General features: G+C 36.1%; 1 protein-coding gene across 3 annotated transcripts; it reads right to left on the reverse strand.

The window, feature by feature from the left end:
- Positions 1 to 948: 948 nt before the first annotated feature.
- Positions 949 to 5,837, reverse strand: LOC104233005 (uncharacterized protein At1g01500-like). 3 transcript variants are annotated; one of them, XM_009786309.2, is made up of 3 exons: positions 5,507 to 5,837; positions 3,850 to 4,644; positions 949 to 1,556 (listed from the first exon to the last, which is right to left on the reverse strand). In XM_009786309.2, the coding sequence occupies exons 2-3, from the start codon at positions 4,555 to 4,557 to the stop codon at positions 1,323 to 1,325; spliced, it is 942 nt and encodes a 313-aa protein (XP_009784611.1). In that variant the 5' UTR covers positions 4,558 to 4,644; positions 5,507 to 5,837; the 3' UTR covers positions 949 to 1,322. The 3 variants fall into 3 exon arrangements, with proteins under 3 accessions (XP_009784611.1, XP_009784610.1, XP_009784609.1); XM_009786308.2 differs by having other exon boundaries at positions 3,850 to 4,694; XM_009786307.2 differs by lacking the exon at positions 5,507 to 5,837 and having other exon boundaries at positions 3,850 to 5,263.
- Positions 5,838 to 18,199: the final 12,362 nt, after the last annotated feature.

Here is an 18,199-nt window from a genome sequence, read left to right on the forward strand (position 1 = left end):
ACTATTAAGCATATCTCTTCGTGTTTTTATTCGTAATTTGACATTTAAAAGTAGTTTTTGAAAAGCTTGGTCAAACACAAATTGCTGTTCAAAAGTAATTTTCAAATTGATTAGCCAAACACAAACTATTTTTCTCCTGAAATACTTTTTGGCCAAGCTGGAAAAATCAGCTTATTTTGAGAAGTCTTTTTCTCAAAAGTAATTTTGGTAAGAAGCAATTTGTATTTGACTAATTAATTTGAAAATACTTCTGAGCAACCATTAGTGTTTGACCAAGTTTTTAAAAATTGCTTCTATGTTATTTTATTATGCATTTTTATGGTACTAATATATCGGCTCCTGTTGCTTTTTTTGAGCCGAGGGTCTCCTGGAAACAGCCTCTCTACCCTTCGGGGTAGGGGTAAGGTCTGCGTACATATTACCCTCCCCAGACCCCACTTATGGGATTATACTCCACTTATGGGATTATACTGGGTCGTTATTGTTGTTGTTGTTGTAAAAGCTTGGTCAAACATTTCAACTTAAAAAAAAAAAAAAAAAAAAAAAGATGGCATTGCAGAAGATTAGCCATACAGGCTATTAATAGGTTATCTTTTTCTTTTGATAAGTAAAACAAAATTGTAAGTTCAGAAGATAAGATCATAATGCTACTAACTTCAATGCCTAAGGTTATACACTCTCCTTCTTTCATAAATTTTACCTATTTTATTCATTAATGTGGTATAACTTAATTAAATGACTTAGCAACCTACTGATTGTAGAAGGATTATTGATGAGCAATTAACAATTAAAATAATATTCATTCTTCCATGTTGCATGAAAAATCTGAGGTTGATTTGTCTCCAATAAATAACTCAAGTTGGGAAAACAAATCCATCTTCATCCATTGATTTACTGAACGATAAGAAAATATTATACTAGTTAAATGTAAAACATCAAACAACATAATTACTGCTTCCCAGGCAACTAATACCAAGCCATTAGTTTCTCATTATGAAAAACTTTACAAAGACAAAATTACACAGAACTACAAGCCAAAAAAGCTCAACATAGTAACTTTGATCAAATGATCATATAATATTTGCAGCCTTGGACACACCTCAGCAACAGAATGGAACATCAACAACACTAAGAAGTTGCACACCTAAATCCAAAACAAAAAGACTCGACTCCGTAGCAGAAAGTAAGGTTTACATGAAAATGTATGATGGTTAGCAACACTGAAACTGTCTAACAAGTAGAATTCACACTCTCAAGACAAGCATATCTCTGTCGTTAGCCGTTTGGTTTTATGCAAAAAAAATAAATGGAGCAGTACATTATCATACAAACCGCCTTCTGAAGTTTCGCGTAGTTGTCTGGTAGGTGCGGACTAACAGACCAACTCCTATTCCAACTCCTACGCAGATGCCAAGGCCAATCCCTACACCAACACGGACCCCGGCATTGAACCAGGATAGTTCTCCATCTTCACCATCCATATATTCAGTCTGTCTCCAGTACATGCTATTGTAGTCTTCTTCGCTTTCTGGTTCATATTTAGTATACTCCGCAACCTGTTAACACACAATGAAGTTCAGAAGCTGCGTGAATTCTTTGACTAATTATGCTTAAAAGACTCGCTTCAAATGCTAAAAGGCGTAAAGCTCTGTGAAGATTTTAAGCAAAAGAATCGACAAAGGGAACTCAAAAATCTGAAAGTGAGGTCAAATATGCAACCATCCCTTACTTTTTTTCGACTTCAACACAAAGCAGCGAAATAGGCAATAAAATCAGTTGAAACATTATAACCTACTTGTAACTTTTGACTTAATTAGGGAGTAAATTTGACCTTCATATCACATGCAAAAATTTATCTGATTTTACAAAAGAAACAGAACTCTATAAGGTTGTTATAGCAAGTGGAAAACTAAGAATTTATTAAACTAAAGATATTCATGGTAGCACTCAATGCCACAAACGTACAGATGTGACGACGACATCAGCAAGGAGCCTACTGATTTTATATCAGGAAGCAGTACTCAACAACAACAACAACAACAACAACAACAACGGCCCAGTATAATCCCAATTATAGCATTTTAAAAGGTTCGCAAGTATTCATGGATACCACATGAATAATTTCCATGATTCAGGGTTCTAACATTTTAGTGCAAAGACTGCCACTTTTGTTTCCTTTTCTTTTAATCAGTAAAAAAGAGAACAGGAAAGGAGGGGGGACCGACATTTGTTTCCTTTTTTAATGGCAACACATGAATAAATGCTTCCCAAGATATTACACATGGTATAGAAAACAATATTAGGAACAGATAGACATGGGTAATAGACAAACATACTAAAGGCCTTTGACTTTTGCAGCTTGACACTTCAATATAATGCTAAGAAACTAAGAAAGACACCTGACAGAGGTTTTTTTCTTTCTTTTCTTTCGTTAAATATTTGCTTCAGGAAGACATTTACAAGTTAGACCACATGCAGTGCATGTACCCAAAATAGCAGAGAATTCGCCAGTAACACATGATAAGCGACAAATAAACCACGACTCCGTTTTAATCAGCTCATATAAACAGCATAAATACATGTTGCTCTTGAAGAGCTGCAATGGAATGCCAGAAGAGGAAATGGTGGGTCCTAGCTAGTTTCTATGGTGATAATGCCCCTGCATGTCAGGTGAACTGTGAGTGAGGAACTTGAGATTACATATTTAGTCCCCTATTCTAAAACAGATATTTACTTCAAGAAAGGAAATGGATTAAAGTTTAAACTCTAGCAAGATCCATGCATCGGTCACACTCTTTCAAGGGAGGATTTCCAGTAGCGTTTTAGCTTGACTGTATATCCCGATGCCGCATTAGTACAGTCTAGAGCACAAGAAATTTGGGACATCTCTAGAAGGAATTGCCAGGTTTAGGAGATTGAGAGTATAGTAACAATGAAAAGGAAATTGGAAGGAATGAATTTGTCTTAATAAGGTAAATTTCTTAAGATGGGAAGGGGACAGCAGGAGAAGTGTCAGAAGACCCTGGTCTCGGCAACTGTTATGGAAGTGTAGAAGCCCTTCTGAAGTATCCTGTTTGGGGTGGATAGCTCTTCATCAATCATGCCTCGCGCATGATTATTTGGCAAAGGAGATACATGCTAAGTAATAGGACACAAATCATCTATTCCTACACTATGAGGTGGCAAAGGAAAGCTGAGATATCTTAATCTTTTGGGTACACTAGGGTAATGCTGAAATCTCAAATAGATGCTTATCTCAACCGGCTTAGCAGGAAACAGAAGAAAGCTGATTAGAAGCTTAAAAACATGGTTCGATCATGCTTTTTGTGAAGGGGAACAGTAGATGGTGTTTCTATCGTTACTTCTAAACTGAAACCTGTATGTCTGCCATCTATTGCCATGTGGATTAAGCATGTAAATACTATTTATTACTAGTTCCTACAATTCGATTTGAGGGACTATTTCTTGTATTTTGTAAATACTGGCACTTCCTTGGTGCTACTTCTGTTGTAACAAAGGAAAAGGATAAACGGAATACTAAAGAATCATCTAAAGATATGTCCCCTCCCATATCCTATGACATGATTACAATGAGATCCTGTCCTACTTTTAAAAGATAAAGACATTTCTGTAAGTTGTAACAAAGAAACATGTTTCATCATATAATGCATGAACAATTTTATCCAAAACAAAGAATGATATGAAGCACGAATAAAGCCAGTCAACAGTGGTAGGGTAATAATTAGTTCTCATGGTTTATTAATTGTTTAGTCAGTTCATTTTAGGAAGACACCAAATAACTATACCAAATGGACACATAAAAAGCCGGTTCTGGACTACCAATTATACCTGAAGATCAAGTCCAGGTGAAACATCTTTATGCTGCTCATTTGTTTCATGCTCCGGAATGGAGTCTAACATACCCTTCCTGTTGTGCTTCTTCCTGTGATTGAGCTGCAAACTCTTGGTTAAGATGATTGGTGTCCCGGAGAAGCAACCGGTAATAAAGACTTCAATCGTTGGTGACAATGATTCAGAACCTATAATTTGTTTACCCTTCAGAAAACTATTGCCGGCACTCATAACTGATTCACAATTCATATTCCATCTCTTGACGCTGTTTTTAGCCTCCCCAACAAAGCCATTGCTATTGGACATGTCTAAAAACCCCGAGAGCACAAGATCATCCTTATTGAAAACCTCAAATTTCACACTTCCCGTCACCCTTATACTATCCGTGCTCACAAATGTAGCTTCTTCAGATTTCTTATCAACCCGGTCCCTTCGAAGGAGGCAAGATGCTCCTTCTGAATACATGGAACACCTTGTTCCATTGACTTCAAGCAGTGTATCAGGACAAAGAGGAATATGGTTGAGAGTAAGATATTCTGGGGTCGAATCATCCACCACAAAATTGCTGATTCTAATATAAAAAACTCTTATATCTAACCAAGATAATGATAATTTGCCACACGATTGGTAAGAGGGGTGCCTAATAATCTGGAGACCAGGATCAGCTGGTTTTCCATTGCTGAGTGATTCATGACCATTCTCCATGTTTAATCCTCAATAGAATCCTTCACCAGAGACTGATATAAGAACATAATAGAGCCACGAATCGGGACCCACGTAGGCCAAGGAACCCTGTTCCATTATCAGCTACCTTCTGATCAGAGAATCATAAACTAATTTTTCTGGGCAAAACATGGAGGGAACAACAATGGAAAATGCAAAAAAGAGAGATTATTCCACAAACAACATGGAATATATAAGGTTCCAGGTAATACAGAGACCAGGATTTTAGGAAGAGAAAAGACAGAATTTTAACAAGAAGGGCACATTATGGAATTAAATTATCTAAAAAGGGGATTCAAAGGTAATTACATGCTTTCTTGTAGGATCAAATAAATTTTTAACCAAGGAAAATCATGCCCACAGGGCTAGAAAACCAAACATAGTGGAGATACTTAAGAAACAAACACATACAAAATCAACCTTCAAATGACTGTGTCATATCAGTTGGCCTATAAAGCTAGAAAAAAACCAAACATATAGTAGCCGCAGGTCAATGAGAAACAAGAATTCACAACAAAATGACTTGGTCATACAAGTTAGCTAAACTAAAAATGACATCAAAACCACATTCTTCCAGATTAAACTGAATACAAAGAAATCTTTTTGCAGAAATCAAGATTCTTGAAATTAAACTCAACCCACCATTAATTTTTTATGACAAATCAAAAAAGTAATCCAAAGTTGAAATCTTTTTTTTACCTTTCATCATTTCAATCTCAAAATCAAGAATTGAACTGGGTCAAAAAGAGAGATACCAAAACAAATATACTAAAACTAGAAAATATGCCAAAAATTGCTGCACGTATCTAAGCAGCCAAATTAACCCCTCCAACCATCCACCTAATACTTACCCAAGAAATAAAAGAAAAATTTAAAGACTATTGTCTAATACAGACAAAAGGCCAAAAATTTCTCTACATGATAAACTTACCAAGAAAATCTTGCATCCACAGCCTCTCTTTTTTTTTTCTTTTTTTTCTTTTACTTTTCAGTATCTTACAAGCAGCCAACTGATCTTTCAAATCACTTTCCACTAAACTTTTGTGGCCAAAATTATATATAGTGATGTTACTCTTGTGGAATCTTCTTCAGTATCAAAATCTACCTTTTCCTCCTCTGTCTTATATTTTTCTCTACATTTATATATTATGTAGATTTTAAGGTTTATGTATATGGGAGAAATCTAGTGAGTTGGAGGATAAGGAAAATAAGAAATGTTCCTTATTTATGCGAAATATCCATATTTCCTGTTGTGGGTCTTTTATTTAATATTCTAAGATAACATACATAACCATTCATATTATTATCCAAGATCTACGAGACTAGTAATAGCTTCAAATTTTGGACTATGCAAAGTATAATAAATTTTATTTGACTTTATCTCATTTATATAATTTTTTGTTCGTCAAACACGTAAGGGTTGTTTAGTTGGTGTAACGAGGAAATTTAATCTCTATATATAAAATACCACTGTTATTTTTCTTTTCTCATAAATAATGCTGGCAAATTAAGCAAAGAATTTTATTTATGGGGGATAAAATTTAGAATATGAATGCAGATATTAGTCTTGTATGAATTAAAAATATTCAAATGACAAAACTAATCCTTGTAATAGCAAATAAAATTTTATTTTTCTTAAGAAGTAAACACATATTCTAGTTATGCATTGTGTACTAATTTTTAATATATCAAACTAAATATTCAACACAAATAATTACTGGATTACTAATCTCTACATTGGGATCCCTGTATTATTAATAAGTGGAAAATTTGTCTCTAAACAAAACAAACCCTAATTTTTAGGTTGACATATAAATCTTGAACTAAACAAAAAATTATCATAACTAAAAAAAACATCAATTAAATCTTAATTTCACTAATTGACATTGCATATACTGCTATTTGACAAATTGTAAATCTCTAACCAAACATAAAATTATCAGAATACTTCAGACAACTAGAACAACATCAAAGTAAATTTTGATTTCAATTGGTATGCATTATATTGTTATAGCCAATATATTACCCAAAAAAAGGTGTGGACAAAGGCGGAGCTAATATATAACATGTTGTTTCACGTAACTCAATAGTATTTTTTTTTCTTCAAATCTTATATACGTATTAAGAAATTTACTAAATTTTCATAAATATCTAAATATAATTTAATATTTATTTAATTTGAGATCATTGTACAAACTTATAGACTTTAAGTTAATATTTTAATGGAATTTATAAGCAGGAAGAAATATTGATGGTGACGGGGGACCAAGTTAGAGATGGGTAATGGATCACATTGTGAACCTTATCTACAAAGAAAAATTTCAGCTTTACGAGGTCGGTTTCTTCAATTGAATGAAAGTGAAGTTTAGATTCCAGTGCTTTTGGAGATTTTCTATAAATGTTGTATTATCCAAAGTTAAGTACTACATGACCACATGCACTTTCTTAACTAAGTGGCTATCATTAATTAAGTAGGCATCCAACGAAATAATTCCCATAGTTATCAAAACTTTTTTTTTTTTGATAATGATGTTGTTCGAGCAAGTTTATATATACCTCAAACTAATTTCATGAGTTATATATAAGGTATGTTCGTATTTGTAGTAGGATTGGCACTAATGTTGCAGTTTCATATTTTTGGTAAAAATTGCACGGGACGTCTTATTTGGTCGCCCCCATTTAACCTATACCTATTTTTTTTAAAAATTTTAACTTGTACCCATTTTTTAAATAACTTCAGCCCCCTTCTCCTCCTTCGTTTTCTTCTTCTTCTTCTTTTTAAATTTCGTACTTTTAATGAAAATTTCTTCTTTGCCATTTCCCACCCCGGAGGATTATCCTTCAAAATGCTTCAGCCAATGTTTATCAACAAGTAAATATGCGAATATCCAACTAAAGAAGCCAAATTAGAAATTCAAACATTTCTTATTGTTAACTCATTCAACTGCCGTTTGACGTGATCTTTCCTTTTGCTCTCCTTTTTAATTTGTCTTTTTTTCTTTTAGATAAATAAGAGCAGCTACTACTTTTCTTTCCAATTCAATCTGGAGAGATGGCGCCGTCATATATATGAGATCTTGTGATTGCTCTCGCACACACTGTGAGTGATTGTGAACGAGTGTGTATTCATATCCTCAAATTGAATTAGTGAGAACTCAGCTCTAGAGCTGAAGTATGCGAGTTACAAAACAAAAACTTCAGCTCTAGAGCTGAAGTTCGCCAGTTATAAACAAAAAACTTAAGCTCTATAGCTGAAGTTCGCCAGTTACAAACAAAAACTTCAGCTCTAGTGCTGAAGTTCGCCAGTTACAAAACAAAAACTTCAGCTTTAGAGCTGAAATTCGCCAGTTACAAAACAAAAACTTCAGCTCTAGAGCTGAACTTTAGGCCCGGCTACTAGAATGCTGAAGTTTTGCGTGATTGTTTTTGTTACTTCAGCCATGTATGCTGAAGTTATGCGAAAAAGCGGGAACGCTTGCAATTTTTTTTTTTTGCAAAACGGGCACAAGTTAAAACGTGACACAAAAAACAGGTATAGATGCAAATGCCCCATATTTTTGGATCTATGTCATCATTCGTTGTATTATTTGCTTACACTGTCTTATTACATCGTTGTTGCTATTGTTTTTCTATTGCTCCATTTTTTTTACGTTCTTGAGCCGTGGGTCTTTTAAAAACAGCCTCTCTAGCTTCATAGGTAGGGGCAAGGTCTGCATACACACTACCCTTTCCAGACCCAACTTGTGGGATTTCACTGGATTATTGTTATTGTATTCTGGGTTATTGTTGTTGTATTTGATATCTTTCACTAATACATCCGATAACTCTATACATCAAAGTCAGGGGCGGAGCTACGTACTAAATTTAGGTGCTTCAGCACCCATTAAACTTTACACAATATAAGTATAGTATGTAAGAAATTTGAGGCATCTGATATAAAAGGAAAAGAAAGCACCTACCAACCAAAAAATTAAGTAGTTACGACACATTAAGAAAAATTAAGCACCCACGAACATAAAATCTTGGATCCGCCATTGATCAAAATTTAGACACGACGATAATCAAAACTTTTCTGAATCAGTGGCGGATGTAGAGCATAGTTACTGGGTTCCCAGGAACCCAGTAACTTTTGCATTGATCCTGTATTTTTATTAAAAAATCATTAAATATCAATAAATATATATGTGTGAACCCAATTATTATTGTATATTAATTTGATATTACAATAGGAACTCATAAACTTCCAATTCTAAATCCACCTCTGTTCTTAATCCTTGTGCTTTTGTGGGTAATGAGAAATTCAAAACATGGTATTATCCGAACAATACTGGTGGAATTCCACAACTTTGTTCATTTTCTCACTTATAAAGTATATTTTTATCAGTTAACTATGTATTGCAATTTATAAACCACGAGTTTGTATAACCATTACACCATACTGGTTTAAGTAAGAATCATGAAAAACCAAAACATAATGGGTTAGAAAGAGAAGCTCCTCCTTCTCTCTACGCAAACTTCTTCTCCTCCTTCACAAAACCTATTAACCATGGATCCAACCTCCACCTCCACCCATTCCCCACCAGAACCACCAGACCTAAGTAACATGCATATAGACTCTCAATCACATACCTTTCCCGATGTCAAGTCATCCTTCAAAGAAATAATCCTCAACCAAAAACTCCTTTCACAAAACTACACCACTGCTACCAATCAACCAACATCTCTAGATCTATCTGACGAAATAGAAAATGACCTCCACTATGATTGTTTCATACCACTCACCTCCATAGACAAAACTCGACTCTACTCACCCTGGAAGCACTCAGTCATAGTCAAGCTGTTTGGACGTCAAATTGGTCACCACATTCTGAAACAAACTTCTTGCCTTATGGCAGCCTACGGAAGATGTATCTCCTATAGACCTAGGCTGTGACTTCTTTCTTATTAAATTTCAACAAGAAGAAAATATGCACAAAGCACTACATGGGGGGCCTTGGTTCATTTTCAATAACTTTTTATCTGTTCGTAAATGAGAGCCTAAGTTCATAGCTTCCAATGCACAACTCACTTACTCAGCCGTTTGGATTCGTCTACTAGAATTGCCTACTGAATTCTATGATTTTGACATACTGCAAAGAGTTGGATCAAAGATTGGCACGTTACTCAAAATAGATACATGCGCATCCGCGACCACAAGAGGTCTCTATGCACGTATATGCATTGAAGTGCCTCTTGAAAGTCCAGTGAAATCTCATGTCTTTATAGGCAACAAATACTATATGAAGGGCTCTCCATGCTCTGTACCCTTTGTGGCAGGCTAGGACATAATAAGAACCTATGTACTTACCCACATAACCTCCAACACCATCACCTTCTCAAACCCTTTCCCAGATTCCATACCAGGAAACTAACACCCCCTCAAACCACCCACAACATACTGCCACACCTTCAACTTCACATAATCCAATTACTAACGAATGGCAAACTGTGTCATTCCCAGTTCGAGGCAAAAACTCTAACCCAGCTAAAGGTGAAAGAGCTTCTCCGCCTAAACGTATTACACCATTACAACATAATCTTCAAACTCGTCCAGTCAAGCAAACAGGGTCACACTAACTAAGCTACATGGAACCCATAGGTATGTCTTCTAACGAACCACTCCCCTCCCCTTCCCCCTCCATTCATCACTTTGACACAACTACCCCTGGGATATTTTTAACAAAAGAAATGCCAGAACTACTTAATGATAATACGAAGGAACCCTCAATGGCTCCTTCACTAGACCTTCAACCTACTAGCACCGGCCCAAGGCCATCCTCCTTAAAGCCCAATTCCCACAACATAACACTATCTAACCATACAATAAGCCTGGCCTAAAATACACCCTCTACACCGACTAAATCTATTGGACACCAATCAGAATTACCACCTTCCACGTCCACCCCATTACCTGCCACCCAATCCCACGTGGCAACCTCTACACATGCAGATGTCAATTCAATACCTCAGTCATATCAGGCCCCAAATACACCTCCTACGCCTTCCACAGACCCATCTAATGATGGCCCTAAGAGTCCTGCCACCCCAAGCCCAAACCAATTACCACTCCCTCCCCCCTTTAGCCCAGATCCTATCACACACACCTCAAGAATCCAATACCATACTCAGGCAACAGTCATCATTTACCCTTTCAAATCAACCGCCGAGTCTGCCCACTCTCATTCCCCCTTTAACAGAACCTCACTCATTAATACACCCTACAATTCCTAATCCCACTACCACACGCAACGACCAAATTAATATTGCTACTAATACTAACCAATATGAATCGACTGGGATTAAACCACCAGCACAGGAGAACTAGGGCATACTCCACCTCACCAATTCTCCAACACCCCATCACCATGAATCCGTCAGTAAACCACCCTTGGAACAACCCAACACCACACCCACCACCACTGTATATCACACAATACCCTCCCATGCAAGCGTACCCCCAATCCTGGTTGGAGATAAGCCTTCACGATCATGCATTGACCTTTATAATGAAAGTAGAAGGACAGGAAGTGATACTTGTGCTACAGAACCCCGCAGACATTACCTAAATAGTCACGGAGGGCATGAGGTTGGGAGTGGATCTATACTACCAGTATCTATGGGCCATGCACCCCCTCATCCATGCAACATGTTCAAACACACACTCCACTACCCCCGATGTACTACAACTAAACTGCCTCGATGGACCTTCCATTTTACCCACCTCAGATGCCAACACATTCGCTAGTACCATGGATACAACAAAGAGCAGCATTATACATTCCCTCACCCCTGCATGCACATGTTACACCTTATCAACCAACCCCAATTCACCACCAGCAAAACCCTCTCAACGGACTCGAAGAAATAGCTCAACTGGAAGTGGGAGCAGACATAGTGGAGAACAGAGAAACAAGACCCATCTTATGCTTCCTCAACAACAATAAATACTACGACCTAAAAGAACATTATGCAAGAAAAATGATTATAATGTGTCCCAAGGATCTTCAAAGTTGTTCATTCAACATATGTCCTATAAACAACCCCGAGGTGGTAAAATACGGGGTAGTTCTGATTCCCTCACTGCGAGGAACGACTACGACTACCATGGAGTCCCAGCAGACTCCACCCCACCCAACCCCTCACAGTAACCAAATGCAGTTCATCATTTGGAATTGTCGCGGGGCCCAATCCCCAGATTTTAAAAAGAATTTTAGGTCACTCCTCAACTACCATCAACCCGGGTTAGTTGCTCTACTGGAGACTCATGTTCAGAGTCATGATCACTTGAAGAAAGAATTTAGGTTCACTCACTTAGCAGAGGCACCAGCTCAAGGCCAATCTGGAGGAATAGCGTTGCTATGGCAAGGAGACCTACTAAATCTAGAACAACTTGAAGTAAACTTAGAAGCTATTTATTCTATCATCCAGGTACCACCTAACCCTAAACGTTGGCTAATTTTTGTTATTTACGCAAAAAATAATACACATGCAAGACACCGGTTATGGGAATAGTTAAAACACTTGCATGATCATACTAATATGCCCTGATTGATTGGGGGGATTTTAATGAAGTGATAAGAGCTAATGAAAAGTATGGTGAAAACCCTATTAATAACTCTAGATGTGATAATTTCATTAGATGTCTAGACTATTATCGCCTAATAGACTTAGGTTTTAGAGGTAGTCGCTATACCTGGACTAATAAACGTAATCTAGCTAATAGAATTCTTGAAAGACTAGACAGATTTGTTAGTAATTATGATTGGCTCACTCTATTTCCTAAGGCTAATGTTCAACACCTCCCTAGAACTCATTCCGATCATTGCCCTATACTCCTTAATTTAAAGCCTAATTTTAGACGTAAAAATATATTCCGATTCGAAACAATTTGGACATCCCACCCTTCTTTTATTAACCTTATTAATAATAATTGGACTCCCAATCAAAAGCTTCTCACTGCTATAGAAAATTTACTGAAGAAGTACAACAATGGAACCAGCTTACATTTGGTAACATTTTTAAACAACAAAAAATAATCCTAGCTAGACTAAGTGGTACACAATATTTCCCCAAGTACACTACCAATTATTTCCTTCAATTACTTGAACAAGACCTAATAACGGAGTTTAATCACTTATTAAGATTAGAAGAAGAGTTTTGGAGACTAAAATCTAGGATAAATTGGCTACAACAGGGAGATGCTAATACAAAATTTTTCCACCTAATTACCCTACATAGGAGGAGACGTAATCGAATCACAGCTCTTAAGGACTTAGGGGAAATTGGGTCGCGGAGCAACCACAAGTTGACTCCTTAATAATTAATTATTATGATTCTCTCGTTACCACTACATACATGCAATCCATTATTAAAATAATCAACCACGATACCCACACTCTTACGAAGACTGACCAGCTATCCTTGTCCAGGCCTCTATCTATAAAGGAAATATACCAAACAGTTCACTCCTTCAAACCTCTTAAGGCACCAGGGCCAGATGGCCTCCACCCTTATTTTTATCAAAATTTTTGGCCACAAATATCTACATAGGTCATCTCCTTTTGTAATGAAGTATTCCATTCTGGAAAATTACCAATCCAGGCAAATACCACTTACCTTTATCTAATACGAAAAATCAAACACCCCTCTATGATTACCAATGTCTCCCAATTGGGCTATGCAATACTATCTACAAAATTATTTCCAAATTAATCGTCCAATGCATCAAGTTATTAATTAATAAACTAATTAGCCCTGAACAATCCGCCTTCCTTAAAGGAAGACGAGTTGCTGATAATGCTATCATCGTCCAAGAAATACTTCACAAATTTAGGAAAAAGAAAGGTAAAATTGCAATTTTTTTAATAAAACTAGACCTAGAAAAAGCCTTTGATAAAATGGAATGGGGGTTCATCAAAGAAATCTTACATTTCTTTAATTTTCCCACTAAAATCATTACGCTCATTATGTCTTGCATAACAACTACTTCCATTTCAATCCTTATAAACGGACACCCCTCTCCTTTTTTCCAACCAACTAGGGGTATTAGACAAGGTGACCCTCTATCCCCGCACATCTTCATATTATATCTAGAACGACTCTCAAGGCAAATACACCAACTGGTGGATTACCAAAAATGGAAAGCAATCAAACTTTCCCATAACGGGCCCCTAATATCTCATCTGTTTTTTGCGGAAGATATCACCTTAACCTCTCACATAACCACCTCATTTGTGCACTCCATAATTGACACACTAACAGCCTTCACTCAGATGTCTGGTCAAAGTATTAATTTTCAAAAATCAAAAATCTTTTTTTCACAAAACACTTCCCCTTTAGACAAACACTTTGTCCTTTTGTCGTTTAACATAAAGGAAGGTACCATATTTGGCAAATACTTGGAATTCCCCTTATTTGTAAAGCCCCGCTGCAAAGGACTTCCAATACATACTTGATAACTTCAAAATAAGATTATCAGGGTGGAAATTACAATTTCTGCCCATAGCAGGCCGGACTACATTAATTAATTCTACCTTAAATACCTTACCGAACCATGTAATGCAATACACTAAAATACCGATAGAAGTCATCTACAAAATGAACCGTTACCAAAGAAATTTTCTCTGGGGTAGTACTGAACATAAAAAACGAATCCACTTAGTAAAATGGGAAGTAGTACAATGACCCAAAAAGCAAGGGGGACTAGGTATTCAAAATTTAACTACTAAGAATAATGTATTATTAGAAAATCTAGCTTGGCGGTTTTTTAACAATACTAATTCCCTATGGGACTCCATAATTCTTAACATTTATATACATAGGAAATCAGGAGCTCATGGTTCCCCCACCTGGAGAAATATATTATTGGGCTAGAACCTATGCCAAACCGGCCTCGTTTGGCATATTGCATGGGGCACTAATATAAATATGTGGCACGAACCATGGATAAGACCTAATATAACTCTTTGCCAATTAATCCATGGACCTCTAAAACCCCATGAGGCTCAAGCCACCCTTAGGAACTATATCTCCCATAACGCAATTGATACATCCACCTTAACTTTCTCTCTACCAGATAATATCACTTCCCTAATAACACAAATATTTATACCTACGTTAATAACCCCGCAGGCAATTGATAAAATCATCTGGGGAGTCACTCCAAATGTCAAGTTTACAGTCAAATCTCTATACACAGCTCTCCAAGAACCAGCTCCGCCATACCACCATCATTGGCTCTGGAAACTAAATCTACCTCCAAAAATAATCCACTTTCTTTGGTTAGTTTCACATCAACGCTTACCTACTGCCTCATACCTATACCATATAAAGATTACCTTATCTAATTATTGTACTCTATGCTACCAACACATTGAAACTATTCACCACCTATTATTCAACTGCCCGCGCACAAATGCCTTATGGGCTCAACTAAGGTTAACACCTTACATCCAACACTGCAACACTCACCTCTTAACACCTATTCAAGCAATCCATTACATAATCCAACATGAAAAAGAATTACCTTATAACTTACCATCAATCACTCTTATTCCTCATACAGTGTGGCACATCTGGAAGTTAAGGAATTACTATGTTTTTAATCACTAATACACTAAACCGCCACCCTCTACCAAGCAATTAATCTCCCAAACAATGGAATCCCACTACCTTATTCATCAAAATCCAAAAGATCAACTGATAAAACACATAGGTACTCCAATGTATATTAAATGGCATCCCCTAGCGGTGGGCACAATTAAGCTTAACACAGACGGAGCGGCCAAAGCAAATCCTACTATCAATGGTCTTGGGGGTATTTTCAGGAATTCAGAAGGTCAATGTTTAATGGGATTCATCCTCAACAGGCAATTCCATATGCATGGAATTAAAATCCTTTCTACAAGGTTTACAACTTGCACGACAACATCAACTCACACCACTGGAAGTAAATGTAGATTCTACAGAGGTAATAACAATGCTTAGTAATGATAATATTCACTACTCATCCTCTCTAATGGAATACAGGTACTTACTCCAGCAGCTGGGTAATCCGCTCATCACTCACACATACGGGGAGCAAAACTACGCAATACATTATCTAGCTCAACAAGGCTCAATTACTCAAGCTCGAGACACCACAACTACCTTCACTCAACCACCAGACTTTTTGCTACCTCAACTATTATCTGATCAAGAAGGGACTGTCTACAGGTGTTTTGTCAAACCATGCAATGCAATGGATTTTCTCTACAACCCATCAGCCTTGGCAAATGACCATCCACTGGGTCAATATTTTGATAACTCCTTTTATATTAGTGTTCTACTAGCTCCTTGTAATGTTACTACTTAATTAATATAAGTTCTTTTGACGATCAAAAAAAATACACCATTATATTCGCAAGTTGATTAAATATATGTTACTATATATTACTAAAAATTTCTTTTACTGTCTATAGGAGTGATTGGGAAAAACAGAATATCTATTGGGGCGACTTATTTCACTTTATTAATTTTCAAATAGGACTCGTATTTCAGATAAAGAATAAAGCATATTCTTAAGAACAATGAAAAGGTCCAAAAAATGTTGGTGATTTCATTGGGACAAAAAAATGGATATTGATTCAGGAAATGATAATGATTTTAAAACAAGTTGTGTTGTCTCCTTTCTTAAGGTTACTACGTTCTTTTAATGTGCAAAGATTGTTCTATGGACATGCCTTAATTAATGATACGTATTTTTTATATTACCTATAATTCAAAAGTCTAATTTACTTTTTGAAATAAGTATTTTCTTTTTAAAAAATTACTTTTACTTGTTAGGACTTAGGAGCTTGGCCAAATAGATTATAAGTATTGTTTGACAAACAAAATCATATTTCTAAGTATTCATCAAGAGCATTGAGCTATCTAACTTGCTAAACTGAGATAACTTTTATTTTTAATTTTAACCTTGAACTTTTGTAAAGGACTTTGGAGAAGAGCCTTGAAAAGGGCATTTTTGTCATTGTAATATTTTATCTTGGGATTATTATTACACCTTTAATGTACGATATAATAATACCATAATATGGTATAAAGTAATCATGGGATTGCTACTCCTGAATTTAAAAATTTAACCGAACACAGAATAATAATCCCGAAAAATAATCGCACATCTAATCCTTGAATTATTATTCTTTATCCCATCTACCAAACCACCCGTCTGAGTTCAGACTGAAGGAACACGTTAATCTAAATACATTAAATAGCGCGTAAATCGTAAAACGAGAACTTACTTGTTCTTCGTGAAGCGGAAGCGAAAACGGATGAACCGTGGCTGGAATTATTGGTCGGCGGTGGTTGTCACGGTGAGTTAGAGCAACCCCCAATTCCACAGTCTAAACCCTAACCGAAATTGAGAGAGAAGAGCGTAGAAAAATACTGCAGAATATTTTTTTTAATGTACACACTAAGTGTACTTATATAGGGAATATTAGGGTTAACTAATAACCTTATTGGGCCTTAAAGCATCCCTTATGGGTGGACTCAATTTTCCTACATTTCCCACTCACAGATAATGGGGGTGCTCATCTAATCTGAGAAACATATTCTCATTTCCTCAATCATTCATACAGGGAAGTAGACCGTGCGGCCAACATACTGTGAGAGCTAAGTGCTATATATCTGTTAGGAGTATATAGCCTCTCGTCGAGTGCAAACCTACAAGTAGATCATAAATTATGCAGTACCCTAGATCATATAAATCACATTTGATATAGTCTCAAAATCTCATATATCATTATTTCTTGTATTCACAATGATAACTCATAAGTCATAATTGGTGCACCAGTAAATACAAATAAATGAGATTCCATCAATGATCTTCCTCTTCTTAACATTAGTATGACTGCTTTTCTAGTTATGCTCCGCTAGACCGTATCTGTGTTCATGGTCTTTTGGAAACACACTAAGATAGCTAACATTACACTAAGTCTCAAGTATCTGATCAGAGTCTCTAAGGGTACAAAATCTTGAGCTATCATAAAAGCTCTGGGTCTCGCACAACAATAAGTTGAGAATGGACTTACGTTAACTCAATTGGTCGACATTAGCACACATGGTATGAAACATATGCTACAACATTTTCTCCCTTTTCCCAAGGAGCATATGTCTTTATCCCATAAAGAATGTTGTACAAATGATATTTAGACACCATAAGTATCTAAATTTGAGTTCTTTGATCTACAATATCATTTTTAACTCGCATCTGGCTCACAAAGTAGTCTAGGTGAACGTTTTTCACCCTAATGACCTTATGTCATTGTTTAAGCGATATTCTGATTTTAAGTGAATAGCTCTCAAATTATCCTTATGATAATTTTGCTTAAAATCATGCCTCATCTCTTCACATAACTAAGATAAGGAGGCGGTTTCCTGTGTGAGAAGGCCAACCTCATATCTACTCGACATACTTATAAAAAATAAACAAAGAATGTACATAACATTCAACAATAAAAATATGTATGTATGTAAATCAACTTTATTGATAATCAAAGAATATCAGTTTGAGAACACGGGAAAATAAATAACAAAATAAAATATC

Source organism: Nicotiana sylvestris, chromosome 10, assembly GCF_000393655.2.
Source record: "Nicotiana sylvestris chromosome 10, ASM39365v2, whole genome shotgun sequence".
Lineage (NCBI taxonomy): Eukaryota > Viridiplantae > Streptophyta > Magnoliopsida > Solanales > Solanaceae > Nicotiana > Nicotiana sylvestris.